This window comes from Medicago sativa, chromosome 2 (genome assembly GCF_051527215.1).
Source record: "Medicago sativa cultivar Bolivia chromosome 2, Bolivia_mono, whole genome shotgun sequence".
NCBI lineage: Eukaryota > Viridiplantae > Streptophyta > Magnoliopsida > Fabales > Fabaceae > Medicago > Medicago sativa.
Genome location: NC_140750.1, coordinates 50,703,003 through 50,718,288, shown reverse-complemented (window position 1 = coordinate 50,718,288; position 15,286 = coordinate 50,703,003). Strand labels below are relative to the sequence as shown.

General features: G+C 32.5%; 2 protein-coding genes across 2 annotated transcripts; both read right to left on the bottom strand.

The window, feature by feature from the left end:
- Positions 1–680: 680 nt before the first annotated feature.
- LOC146948626 (uncharacterized) lies at positions 681–1,867 on the bottom strand. The gene is made up of 2 exons (XM_085744830.1): positions 1,701–1,867; positions 681–1,432 (listed from the first exon to the last, which is right to left on the bottom strand). Exons 1-2 carry the CDS (start codon positions 1,810–1,812, stop codon positions 843–845), a joined length of 702 nt encoding a protein of 233 aa, XP_085600956.1. The 5' UTR covers positions 1,813–1,867; the 3' UTR covers positions 681–842.
- Positions 1,868–9,088: 7,221 nt separating this feature from the next.
- LOC146948625 (uncharacterized) lies at positions 9,089–14,205 on the bottom strand. Its single transcript, XM_085744829.1, has 4 exons — positions 13,057–14,205; positions 12,193–12,329; positions 9,923–10,769; positions 9,089–9,534 (listed from the first exon to the last, which is right to left on the bottom strand). Exons 1-3 carry the CDS (start codon positions 13,707–13,709, stop codon positions 9,937–9,939), a joined length of 1,623 nt encoding a protein of 540 aa, XP_085600955.1. The 5' UTR covers positions 13,710–14,205; the 3' UTR covers positions 9,089–9,534; positions 9,923–9,936.
- Between the last annotated feature and the right edge of the window lie 1,081 nt (positions 14,206–15,286).

The following is a 15,286-nucleotide window of genomic DNA, read 5'->3' as shown; positions in this document are numbered from 1 at the left end:
ACACAGGAAGGATAGAAGGGCACGAAAGAAATAGGTGCACCGACGAATCAGACGGCGCATCGCAAAAGACACACCCACGGCCCTCCATCGGGAGCGGGACACCACGGAGAGTAAGATTGAGCCTAGAGGGGATCCTATCAAGAATAAGTTGCCAAGAGAAGACCGCCACTTTTGAAGGGGCACAAGACTTCCAAACCCGCGAAACCGCGTCCAAAACAACACCTTCCGGGGCTACAGAACCTGGAAGTGAGGAAACGGGGTGATAATAGGCCGATTTAACCGAGTACCTACCATCTGAACTGTGAATCCAAGACCACCCATCTTCTCTATCAGACCGAGAGTGCCGAGCCACAACCACCAGAAGCTCATTCAGAAGATCTGATTCCCAAACAAACAGCGGCCTCCTCCACCTGATTTTGTTAATTAGTGTTACAATGCTACCTTTAAAGTCTTACATCTTTCATATCAATATTGATTTGGAAGTTGGAACCATGGAATTATCTGATTACTCACACATAGTTTCAATGGTAATTAATTAATTAATTACAAGATGATATAAAATGATGTGGCCACAACTTTGATGCAGTACGAGTGGTCCAGATAATTGACCATGCATCTATCAAATGCATAATGATTCTAATTAAGTAAAAAAAAAAAGACAATATTTAAGAAACAAGACATAGTATCAATATGCTTAATTGCAATATTATTCTTAAAGTTGAAATAAAAACTCTAGCATTACGATCTCACTAAGGCGTTACAATACCAACACTTGTGTACAATTAAGTATTGGTTTTTGAGAGATACAACTAAGTATTATTAATAATACTAATAACACAATTTTATATGTGGCCTCCATGATAATCTTTTTGACTAGGTCCCTCAATACCACCATTAGGAGAACCCCCTCCAGCCACCCCAGAACCACCTCCAGGGGTCTTATCTGTTTCAACCCTAGGCATCCTAGCTGTCATACTACCACCATGCTTGCTAAGACCACCAGGTTTTCCGGGTGGTTCGCCAGGCCCGACTGGTCCTGGTTCGACAGGCTCCCCAGGATCTCCAGGTTGTCCCGGGTTGATAGATCCGCTAGGTTCTCCAGGTCCCCCGTAACCACCACCTGGAGCACTAGGTTCTTTGGGTGGTTCCCCATAACCACCACCGGGAGCACTGGGTTCTCCAGGTCCCCCGTAACCACCACCGGGAGCACTAGGTTCTCCGGGTCCCCCGTAACCACCACCAGGCGGCGTTCCCCCTCCAGGCATAGGCAACCAAGGAATCCAAGGAATCTTGGGAATCCAAGGAATAATCCATGGAATCTTGGGAATCCAAGGAATGATGAACCAATCGGGATGAACACTATTGTTTCTTGTGCTTATATTTTTGTTATATTTGACACCACTTGCATCATTGTTTTCTTCAAATACATCGACTGCAAACAAAAAAAATTAGGAACTAATTAAAATACTCGGATAATGAATGAATGAAAAAAAATTAATAAATCTAGTCAATTAAAATAAGATAGACAATTGACAATATAAGAAGAAAATCTCCATGCAAGCCAAGTGAGCATTTATATGAGCATGTGTTATTGTCAAGAAATTCTAACTGAGACCAAGTGAGTATGCATGATGTCCCTTGCAACTGTGTTTAGAATAATATATTTACATATAGGAATTGAAAGAAAGACATAAACTTACGTTGTATAGAGACTGAGGAATCCTTAGCCAAGTCCCTAGCTGTCACCTCAGAGGATATCAGAACAACTATGACAAAGAAGCCAAGAATGAGTAGTTTTTCCTTTGAAACCATATTTTAGAAATAAATTAATACCAAAATCAAATAGATGTTTGTCAATAAAAGATGTGAAAATCTAAGGAAAAGACTACTCTATATATAGGGCTTGGAGATGGAGCGGGAGTAAAGAAACTGATTAATTTTTATTTTATTTTTTTATGAATAAATTCAATTTTATCTAAGAATTGAAAATGTTTATAAATCTAGTAAGTGATCGATTTTGTAAAAAATTTATCTGTCCTTTTTTACAAGGGAGCTTCTACGGTGCAGTCAGGAAACTGACTTTTTTGAAAAAGTTAATTCTGATTTTAATGTTTGATTCATTTTTAAATTGTTGATTACTGATTAATGATCAATAATAATTCATCTAGTAATGCCTGCAACATCTTGGGCTTATAAGTACTATTTTATCATTGGAATCTTTAACAGAGTTGATGATATTATGTGATAGTCTTAAGTGTTACACTTTGTGGGGTGCTACGCTTATAATAAGGTAGGATAAAATTAGATTAAGTGTAGTCTTGTTAATCTGATGAATTGATGATACTATGAGGACTGAACTTTTGATGTCATTGTACAAACAGTGGGGTGTTACTCATTACATTTTTGATGTTATAGTGTTAACTTCACCAAAAAAATCATTCTTATGACTTCACCATAGAATTTTCCTTTTTACAAACACCTTTCAAATTCTTAAGTGTATACTCCCTCCGTTTCACATTATTAATCGTTTAAGGTTTGCGCACGATTATTAAGGAAATGATTAATTGTGTCGATTTTAATGATAAAATTAGTAGCATTTGCTAAAATACCCTTATTAATTATAGTTAATGGAGTAATTTAGTTCGATAAAATTTAATAAATAAGGATGTAATAGTGGAAGAAAATAATAAATGTTGTATTGTTATGACAATTATTGTGAGAAAAAAATGTTAGAAAGAGACAATAATTGTGAGACGAAGGGTGTATAAGTCATGAGACTTAAATAACATTTATTGTATGTTCCTTAGAAAATGACTCAACATGAAAAGATGTGTTTGACTTTTGATCTTTCTTCAATTTCATAACCTGACAAAAGGAATTGAAGTCGGTTATTATTTTTTTGGTCATGTTAACTTGTGCCCTAAGGGCATAAGTTGAGGATCTAAAAAAAGAATTAAAAAATAAGTGTTGTATTAAAAAAATAAGTTTTTCACCTTTCAAGACATTGAATGCACAATTTTCAAAAATAAGTTTCTACTTTTGGCTTCTAAACTTGTGCCTTAAGGGCACAAGTTAACATTTCCCTATTTTTTTTTTTTAGGGAAAAGGGAATTGAAGTCTGTTAGACCATCTCGAATAGGAGGGTCTTAACCATTTAAGACTTGGTATCTATTAGGTATTTCTATTGGGGAAAATCTTTTTCAGGGTCTTGTAAGACATGGGGTCACTTAAGACCCCCACTTTTAAGCGGAACCATCACTCTTTTAATATTAAAAAATTGAAATGTAATGATATAATGTTATTGATAGTTGATTAGTGGGTCCCATTTAAAAAAAATTGTGAGATGCTGGGTTGGAGTGATTGAGTTCTTATTAGGTACTACTATTAAAAATTAATAAATAAGTGATGTGTACACGTGAGACATATTTAAGAACTCAAAAATAGATGTCTTCATTGTGGATGCTCTTGAAACTTTCTTTTGCAAAAGATGAAATGATATAAAAAAGAGGATTATCTTTCTTGATTTTTTAAGTTAATTGTACTCCCTCCGTCTCTCAATTATACTCCCTTCGTCCTTCAATAGATGACATATTTGACAATATACATTATAAACTTAACATACTTTGACCATATTTTTCTACTAATTCACAAAGATAAATTTTTTTTGGTAGTGATTCACAAAGATAAATAATATCATGTAAGATGTTGTTGGATTCGTCTCGATGAATATTTTCAAAATATTAAATTCTCATAATTTTTTTTTTAGTAGAGAATTGAAGATATCAAAGATAAAACATATGCATTGGTACGTGTGTCGGAGTCAACTAGGTCAGCTAGGCCATCTAATATGGGGCAGAGGGAGTAGTCGTTTAAGGTTTGTGCACGATTATTAAGGAAATGATTAATTGTGTTAATTTCAATGGTAAAATTAATATCATTTATTAAAATACCCTTATTAATTGTAGTTAGTAGTAGTTAAGTTGAATGAAATTCATTAAATAAGGGTATAATAATGGAAAAAAAATGATGCATTGGTATTGTAAAAGTGACAATTATTTTGAGAAAAAGAAAAAATGCTAAAGAGACAATTAATGTGAGACGGAGGGAGTATGTAATAAATTAGTCTTTTATGTTTTTTTTTAACAAATTAGTCCTTTTAATTTTTTTAATAAATTGGTATTTTAAATCATAAAATATTTACATTGTTACCCGTCTTCACCCAACATCATTAAAAAAGTGTTTACGTTATCATTAATCATTAAGTTAGAAGATTTAAAAAGTGTTTATGACAACAAACATGATTACTTACACACATTTTGTCCTTCTTGTTTCTTAATTCAAACCTAATTTAACAAACAAATGTTTCATTGAACAACATTTAAATCTAGTAATTGATCGATTTTGTTGCAAACCGACACTGAATAATACACCTATTAATCCTAGTTTGGAGAGCAATGAATTTGAACTCACCAACTTAGCATTAAATGTTCACATAAGCACTTTTTAACTAAGTTTGATCTTTCGATGTCAAAAAAAAAAACTAAGAAAACTAAGTTTGATGAAAATAAGGTAATAGTGAAGATATTATGTGAAGTAAAGGTCCAACTTGTTGCAAAAAAAAAAAAAAAAAAAAACTTATAGGACTAACTTATTACTGCGAGATATTTAACCATGAAATAATTATTCCCACAAGTTTTAATTAATAATCCCTTCTTCCTAATTTATAAGTTGCTTTGTCCATTGCACACAAATTATATATTTATAAGTTGATTTGTCCATTGCACACAAATTATATAAGCAAGCACTTTTTTTTAGTTCATTGATTAATTCGTGTATTTGGTTTATAATATACTTTTTCCGATCACTATTATAAACAAACAACTATATTTTAGATTCATCGAATAAACTATGTATGCAGTCATTAATATAGATCACATACATCATTTATTCAAATAAACTAAAAAATAGAATTTTCCTTGTAATAGTGATCGGAGGGAGTAGATCATTAATATATATATATATATATATATATATATATATTATTTAATGAATCTGAAAAGAAAAAAAAAATCTTTAATTGTATTTGAGGTTGGAAGTAGTAACTAAATTTGTATGAAAAAGAGAAATTGTGAGTTATTTTAAAAATTATCCTTCATTAATAGTGTGAAAACGATAAATTAAAAAATTGAAAGAAAATAGACTAACAAATAGTTAAGAGTATAATAGAAAAAATATAGTATTAAAGTTTTATCGGTATTATAAAACGACTTGTAATTTGAGACAATTTTTTTCTAAAACAACTTATAATTTGAAATGTGCGTTTGTTTCAAGTTATATTCTTAGATTCCTGAGAATAAAATGATAGAAATATGAATGTCTATGTTTATTACAAGTTTACTAGATTTTATTCCCGGGTATAAAATGTTCATGGGAATAGAAAAAAATTCCGAAAAAAAAAAGTGGGAATAATGCTCTCATGACGATGAGAATAAACCCATATGTAACTATTTATCATAATCCCTATTTGTAAGGTTCCTAGGAACATTATAATATTAACCAAACATATTTTTTCTAAATACCTTGAAATAAAATCAGATCTTTAAATTATAAAAAATGTTATTTCTAGAAATAAATTTGATAAAATAGAAACAAGCACACAAACGTGGTAAATTTTAAAATTTATTTGGTTCAAATATAGACCAAATTTTAAAAGCATGACTCAAGATGACAAGATGTGTTTGACTTTAAGTCTTTCTTTAATTTCAATAACTTCTCTTTTTGACACAATTTAATTTCAATTTTAATTTCAATAACTTCTCTTTTTGACACAATTTAATTTCAATAACTAACCATAAAAGAAAGGGACAAAATCAATTGACGTCAATTTAAATTTATTTTTCAAAATATCAAATGCTAAAACAGCTACTCCCTCCAATTTTAAATAGGGAAATGTTAACTAGTGTTCTTGGGACACTCTAAGAGTAATCAATGCATTGAAAATCGAAATATTTGACTTTTTTAAAAAGTAATTATTTAATTTAGAATGTTTAAAGAGTGCTCCGAGGACACTCGTTAACAAGACTCTTTTATATAACAGTAAATTTTAAAATTTATTTGGTCCAAATATAGATCAGGTTCATTTTGACTTTTACGTTTATTCAAGATCGTGAGAGTAACTTTTATTGTGTTTTAATAAATTTTTAAATAAAGACATGATTTTTTCCTAAAAAATAAAATAAAAATAAAGACATGATTTTATAAAAATTATTAGAATCACCTCTTTATGTTCCCACGAGCTTAGCTTAGTTGGTAGGGACAATGTATAATATATGCAGGGGTCGGGACCACTTCTTCACATTTAAAATGTATAAACTCTAACCATTAGACTATTTGGAAAAAAAAAAAGAACCACCTCTTAATTAAACAAGGAAAATGAAATATTGAGCAAAAAAAATCACGTGAAATCATCCTGAACCATACATTCCGCTTTCAAGTGTTTTAATTGGCTAACCATTTACCCCACCTTGTGTTTAATCCGAATTTGAGTTTTTCCCATTCTAGGGTGAAAAAAAAGAGTTTTTCACCAATTCGGATTTTATAATCCGAAAACCTCATAAAATATGGCGCGCTATTTGATTTTTTCGGATTATAGAATCCGAACACCCCCTAAACACCCTTTTTTTCATGGTGCTCATACAGTTCGAACCAGCACCAATTCTGAACATGTTTGTAACATGGATAATCATTTTAAGGACAATACCAATCTTCCTAACTCTCATCCTTGTGTTTTTGGATCAAGACTCCCTTAGAATGGACTTCTTATGGGACTCCGCCCCTCAAAATTCAAAATTTCATCGTTTAGACCCCTTTTTTTCATGATGCTAATGTAGTTCATCAGCACCAATTCTGAACATGTTTGTAACATGGATAGTCATTTAAAGGACAATATTAATTTTCCTAACTCTCATCCTTGTGTTTTAATGATTTTATTTGACAGGCTTTTATCATTTTTTTACTTTGTTTTTTGGTTGTTTTTAAAAGCAAAATTCAAAATTGCTGAAATGGGAGAGATTATGATTGCTGGTTATACATAAGCATAGTTTGGATTATGAAATCCGAACACAGTTCGGACTATGAAATCCAAACTGCAAAGGACATTTTTGAAAATTTTACAGGGTGCGTGAGAGTGCCATAGGGTGGGAAAAGTAATAGTCCAGACTATTTAGGGTTGGACTAAAAAGCCTTGAAAAATTTGGGCTGGAATTTTAAGGCCCAAGTACTATGTTTTATGAAGATTGTTGTTCCCACATCAAATAGTGCTAGGAAACACCAGGAAAATAAGAATATAATCTCATTGGCAATTAACTGCTGATGGTTTTTAACCAGCGGCACTTAACTTCTGATGGAATACGGGGTTAAAATTGTCAATTACTGGTATTTCTTAGCATTGTTTAGAGTGTAGAAATCAATCATCATGTTTTATTCGGGTTGCCGGACCAGTCCATATGAGCTAACTCATTTTGACGGCTCTACACATAATATGGGATTGAGAAGTGATGACTGCATTATACTTATTTATACGACTATTATATATTGCTTACATTCTTGTTTTTTTTTTATAATAATTTTTTTAAGCGAGTTAGATCCTAGAAGCTCATTAGGGTCAAGATAGGTCTCAAGGTTCAAAGAACGCTTAGAAATGTACTTACATATCATCCACCAAAGAAGTTCTCGCACTAACAGAGGAGGTTGAACCCACGTTTTTACTAATTGAACCAACATTCATTTAAAGAATTTCATTCCTATTTAACATGCAAAATCTTGTAAAAATACCATGTTATGTATTTAAGATTCATATTTGATCTAACTATTACAAGTAAAATCAGGAACATAAAATATTGTATAATTTTATTTATTACAATATTTGAATTAAGTTCTAGCTTGAGGAAAAAAAAATCAAATTCTCTCACTTCTTGTCTTGATGCAAAAAATTAAGGGTGAGAAAATGGTGCCTAATTCATCATAAAGAAATTCTAGTTTTAAAGAGTACTTACAAAGTGGGCTGCACGAAATGATGTCATTTGAAATGACGCTCATCATACATCAACAAGCATCGGAAGGACAACACTAGATGCTTGGCAGCAATGACAAGAGATTCATAAATAGCCCTCACCACCGGTTGTGCAACACGGGCAGAATAGAGTGCAAGGTAACAACTTAGTTTGGGTGAAACCAAGAGAAACGTGGTTGAAGTGTAATGTGGATGCCACGTTCCTTGATCGTAACCATCTTATATCTCTTGCGTGTTGTGTTAGAGACTCCCGTGGGCAATTTATTCGGGCTCAAACAAAATGGCGGCGAGCAAATATGACAGTTTTGGAAGGGGAGGCAATAGCCTTACTTGATGCCATTCACTTTACTTTGCTGATGTGAACAGATGGGACTGGGTTGTCTTTGAGTCTGACTCAGCTACTTTAGTACAAGCTCTATCGTCTTCGGGCCATGGTGATTCAGAATTCTATGTCATTGTTTCTAGTAATATTTATCAGTTATCTTTACATTCCAACTTTGAGGTGGAGTTTGTTAAGAGACAAGCGAACATGGTTGCTCATACTTTAGCTAGGGTGGCCTGTTCTTGGGCTAGTCACCGTATTTTTTATTCTTATCCTTCTTGTATTGAACATTGGTTGATTAATGATGATAGTTAACTTTGTTTTTGTAAAAAAAAACGAGTTCTTACAAAGAGATTAACATTAACCTCTCTTCAAGAAAATCAGCACTAGCGGAGTTCGAACTTAGAACCTATAGATCAGAACCTATAGATCAATTACATGTATTTTTACCACTAGACCAATTTTCCTCACATTTAGACCAATATAAGTTGGAAGAGTAATATTTGCAATTACATTTCATGAAATACCAACAATATTCTCCACTCAAACAATAGCGACAATTCTGAACTGTCGTAATTCTGAGTTAAAGCTAGATTGAGATCAAATTGTAAGGCAACTTCTACACTCAAAAAATTAGAATTGGTCTGATTATGCAGAAGAAGCTTCAGGTCTTTAAATACTGGAATTCACTGTTCTTTACAATAAGTGAAAAATCATGTTCTATTATTTGAGTGAACATACAAGATAGAAAAATGTAATAGTCCAGAATCAACATTCATCAAAATCATCAAAATTTGAACATTATTAGATTACATTCACTAAATTGGACATCACTTGTCACTAACTATTGTCCTTATTGAAGTGTTTATGACAAAAACCTGAATGTCACACATTGATACATATCAAGCTTTTATTTATTATTACATTACATTCTAGCTGTTGGATATATGTAGATAGAGAGGGACTATTGCGTCCCAGCCGCCATTGGTCAGCTTCACGAGCCGATTCAGCACAAGTAAAACTACTCAAACTAGTTAGCATCTTATGAGTTGCCAGATATTAAGTTCTTTCCTGACACTAAGTTCTTATCCTGATACGAATATTTCCAGTCACAACAAGCTGCACAGGCAGAAGTTCTTTTCTGCAAAAATGGAAAATGAAATCTTAGAAATGTTGTGAGTGATTTAATGGAAAGCAATGTTGAATATGAGCTAGATGCAAATAGAAACCACATAAATAAATTTTCATTTCGATCACATATATCTCTATCAAATATTTCGTCTTCCGACTTCAAAGATTTATTCTTCGAAGATTTATATAGAAAGCAGTGAATGCAATATGAATAATTTGAAAACATGAAACATGGTGAAATCAAATGTGATATTTTTATATTTTAAAATTAAAATTGAAAACATTATCTAAGCTAGAGAAAAATACACAGTAGTACGACATGGTACAGTTGAAGCGCTAAAGTAGCCGACGTAGAGAAAATTTGGTGATTAAATATTATGATGAAACAGAAAATGTACCTGTTGAAAGCATTTTACGTAATCTGTAGAGAGCAGGAAGAATCATTTTCTCGCTTCACCTGCAAGGCTAGCCTCTGATGCTCAACACGCTGAAGTTGTGACGACAGTTGAAGCAAGTCAATGGTCGTGCCATCTTCACAGGAAAGACGGTCTTTCACGTTGACAAAATCCGACCCCTGGAAAACCCCATCTACCATTTGAAAATGGGCGATTTCATTACTGTTTGATATCAATATAGGACTAAGATGACTTCCATCTGTATGATTTAACTCAGACGGAAACCTATCTGAGACGCCACTTTCAGAAACATGACTCATGCTATAATGGCTGTGGCTGCTCGGAATAACTAAATGACCAGGCATGGGAATTCCTGTCGATTGGCTTGAAGAGTTTTGGGATTGAGATGACAGAAGAGAGAGAGCACAACCACCGTCTGATACTCCCGATAATCCTTGAACAGCTGATTCTGTTTCAAAAACATTGAAGTCTTCACTTCCTAAGGAGGTATCTTGGAATAATGATTGTGATCCGGAATTCGAGCCTCCTTGGATAGGAGGATATTGACCATTGTTTTCACAGAAGATGCTTCCAGTAGCAGATGTAGCACCATTTTCTTGAAGAAAAGGAAATTGTTTATTGTTGTACGAAGGAAACAGGGTTCTTGAACGAGGATGTGCATTTATAATTGGAATAGAAGAAAGAGGCCTAAAACCGGTTCCGCCTTCGGCTTTTATAGGTCTGCACCAGTTACTATTTCCACATTTCTCAGAAGATAAGACCTCGCCGGGGAGTATCTCTTGGCATATAAAAGATGCTGATGTTAGCATGGTTCCTTGGAATCTGCTATCTGTAAGTACCACACAATCTTGTTAATTACTCAGAGACAAACATGGATTACAACAACAGAAAATATATATTATGAAAACCTTTACCAATATGGTTTTGAATATTAAATAAAAAATGGTAAAAAAAAAGTCATTTTGAAAGGCTTTATAATATTAATAATCAGGAAAGTAAATGGATAATTATCGTTCGTAAGCAGAGATAGCTTTACAGCCTGTTTGCATTGGATTATTTGAGCTTATCTACTAACATTAGAACTTGTGAGACTGCTTGGAATAGCTTATGGAAACAACTTATGACAAATCAATATGTTTTCAATTTTTTCCTTAAACTCTCTAGTATAATTTCTAAAATCAACTTATAGCTTATACGAAAAGAAATTGACTTTTTTTATCTTTTCTTTTAGAAATAGCTTATACATACGTACTTATGTCATAAGAGCTTATGCTAGAAGTGCTTAATTAGCTGTTCGTCCAAATGGTTCCCATTGACGAAAATTTGGCATTCTAAGATTACCGATTATGATAGTCACTAAACCATAAAATGAATCTTTTTGTTTCAGATATGATTCCATTGTAATTGTTGAACAAGTCACTAATGGTTCATATCCACCATGTGACTAAAGAATCCAAATTAAAGCTAGCTTTACACCAAAGATGACAAATGATAAAGGATGGTGCAAAACCAACAAAAGTGGGAGAATAATTCGGAAACAAAAGAGAAAATTTGTAACAAATGGCACATAATCACCATGCTGTAGATCTATATCCATAGAATCAATCAGAATTCAAAAGTATCACATCTTTTTTCCCTTCATCAGGGTAAGAACACGTGCTTATTTTTTTTTTTATGAAAATCACTTCAAGAACACAATTTAATAGATGAAACTGAATTACATATCATGGAATCCTTTGGCTTGATGATAGGCATTGCATCTTTGCAGAAAATTGTAAAGCAAATGTACAACAGAATACCATAATCAATATCAAAATTTAGAAATTAAGTACAGAGTGAAAATTGGGAACAAATTTTACTATGGCATGCTTCTACATACCCATCAAAACCGGATGATATCATTATCCATGAAGAATTTTAAAATTATTGTGATCCAATATACTCTAATTTTCAACTTCAGCAAATATATGCATGCCGTCACAAATCCCACGCATTCCGCAATCAGTATATAAGTGGTCGTTAGATCAAGATCAGACTGCCCAGATTTCAAGCTCGATATTTAAGTGTTTTTAAAAAAATCAAAATTTGCTTGCTTTCTGCAACATCTGATCTTGATCCAACGGCCACCAATGGGCTAATTAATTGCATGGATGCGTGAACTTGTAAATGCAAGAAATCCACTAAAAAGTAGTTAGGAAGGGTGGAAAATTGAGAAGGAACAAAAGATTAAATTATTTTCCATAGAATATTACCCCCATATGACTGAAGCAACCTCCCAGCTCTTCCAGAATGAATACCAACTTGTGGCTTTCTACGACGCTCATTATGGCCTGCAAGACGTTTACGACAGCTACGCTTACCATCATCAAATTCAGCCAGCAAATGAAACCTGGATAGTAAGCTAAACATTACAGAAGCAATATATATATCATAAAAGTATAGCTTTTAGTTTCAAGCTTGTTCACTTTAGAAAACCTCAAGCAGATAAAGTAAAATTTGGCTAAAATTTTACTTTAGAGGAAACAGTAATCATTCAACTGTTGATGAATATTAAGAATTGTTTTTCTCATCAACAGACATGTCTTGTTTTCCGCTCTTAAGTGACTAAAATCCAAGCTTAGTAAAGTAAAAGTCAAAAAAATTAGAGAGCAAAAATACTATAATCAACAGAAAAATAGGAATATTCATAAAATGGTTGTTTTTTCCATTTTAGAAAAGGAAGTAGTACCCGAAAACGACTGAATCTATTAAGTTCAAGAAGCTTATCCAAGACCATATATTGATCAATTTGGACTATTAAAAAGTTAGTAAACCAACCATTTCCCCACAAATAATGCAGATTTGGTAAGAATAAAATCTACATGACAAACAATTGAGGAGGTTATATGTCAAGATTTAGGATTATTTGATTTTAGAAAATTTTCTATTTCATTTCTAGAATTAACCAGCAACTTAAATTTTTTGCAACATATGTTTGAGAAGGTAACAGAGTAAAAATATTGTGCAATTTCCATAACTAATTTTGTGTTTTTTTATCTATATTTAGAGCATAACATCAACTTTGCAAAAAACCAAAAGATGTGAAACAAAACATTAGCTTGTAAAAATTGACCAACCTACTACATTGTTGACAAAACCTTTGTTCAATTCCATTCACTATTACTTTAGAAGTCTTTGAATGAACTTCACAAACTTTATGCCTCTTGTGATAATCTTTACAACCACTCAAATCCTTATTACATCCATATACTTGGCAGTAAGCAATCTGAGAATGGACTGCCGAAGACCTCACCCTCTTCGATGGTGTCGACGATCCAGACGACGACAAAATCGTGGTCCCCTTTGAAAATGGTGTACCAATTCCATCTCTATGATCACCAAATCTACCAAGCTTCAAATCAATGAGTGAATTAGAACTATTAGTGTCACCTATTGAGTTTGAATGCTTGGAATTGAAGTGTTGTTGTTCTCTTTCTGAAAATGCATTTGGTGTAGCCATAACAAAAGAACTACTAGTGACAATTTTGTTACCAACAACAACATCATCATCATCATCATCAACAACATTAGACAATTGTTTTCCCAACATACCATGAAAACCCAATTCCTCAAAACCTTGATTATTGTTGTCATTTTCTATGTTTTGTTGAGGTAAAAAACTAGATGGGGTTTTCAAATCCCAACCTAAGATTGAACCTTTGGTTCTACTACCAAGTGTGTCATTTGAAACATACCCTTTATCTTGAGGATCAAAACTCCAAGACTCCATCACAAAGATCAAAGACCCCACTTCAATTTTTGCAAGAATAGTACCTCAAAATAGTACCAAAATCTCAACTTTGCATAAACCTCATAAGAGAGAAAGAACTATACATACAGTGTACAAGTGTCACACAAGAAAAAGAAAAGATAAGAAATGAAACTTTGAACCAAAAAAGATTGATGATTGAGAGAGAGAAGTTGAAAATAAAAAAAAATGTCAGAAGGGCACGTGATAAGAATGAAGAAAAGTTTAGTGATATGTTCTCAAAGGGAAGAGTGTGTCAGTTGAAGCAGAGAACTGAATGGAGGCAAAAACACAATGAAGATAATGAATGTGAAAGCCATTTTGGAAAAAAGAAAAGTATAAAAAAGTTTCCTAAATAATAATGAAAGAGAAAAAGAAAGAGAAAGAGAAACAGTGAATGACTTTACCAGTGTGTACTTGGAAGTAGTGGGAATGGGTTTTGAGGGTGATGGAACTCAAAGTGAAACAGGATTGAATTGAAGTGATTCCCAAACTCCATGGAAATATTTATGACCCTTGTGGTTACTATTTCTAGCAAAGGTTGTTGTAATAGTGGATTAACATGATAGCTTTTTTAGTTTTTACTTTGTTTTTTTTAACTATGTTCATACACTTTTACCATGTGGCATGCAAAGTAAAATGATCTTACAATATCTGCAAGTGTATTTTTTTTAGGTGTGACATTCATGAATAGGGGTAATCTATCCCCGATTACAAGTATGATTCGATTCTAAAATGAAGAAGATGAAGATTACATGTTGAACGAAAGAGATGAAAAATTTGATGTTATTGACATGAAAATGCTAATTGATTGTAAGGAAAAACTAAAATGGTGAAACCTACATTATCCCCTAATGAATTGAGGATAGTTTACCCTTAATAATAAGTAGGATTCGATTATGGAACGAAGGAGATGAAGATCACATGTTGAATAAAACATACGAAGAAGTTTGATGTTCTAGAGATGAAAATAGTATTTTAGTTTAAGAAAAAAGATTAAAAAAATGGATTTTTTATAGGGGTAAATTACCCCCTCATCATTAAGGTATTATGTAAAAAAATACCTATTTTTTGGTATTGAATTAATAAATTACATTATATCTCTGATTGATTGTCCTCGTGAGTTTAACTCAATTGATATGAACAATGCATAATATATGCAAGGTCCATGGTTGAAACTTCAGCCACCACAAAAAAAATATCTCTGATTGATTTAATAGTCTAATGATTTAATTCATGACTTACATCTCTAATTCCTTTATAATTTTACCTTTCAGTTTTTCTTTTATGTTTGATTGTTGAGATGCAACAAATAAGAAAGTGTCATGTTAACTTGTGCCCTAAGGGCACATGTTAAGCAATCCTAAAATAGAAATATTCCATTAATATTTGTGCATTCAACTAATTAAAAGTCAACAAATTAAATGCAATACACGAATTCCAATAAAAAGTTTCTACATTTGACTCATTAACTTGTGCCTTGAGGGCACAAGTTAACATTTCCCAATAATTGAGAGAATTTTTCAATTTCTCTCATGTATTTTCATTCTAGAATGTAC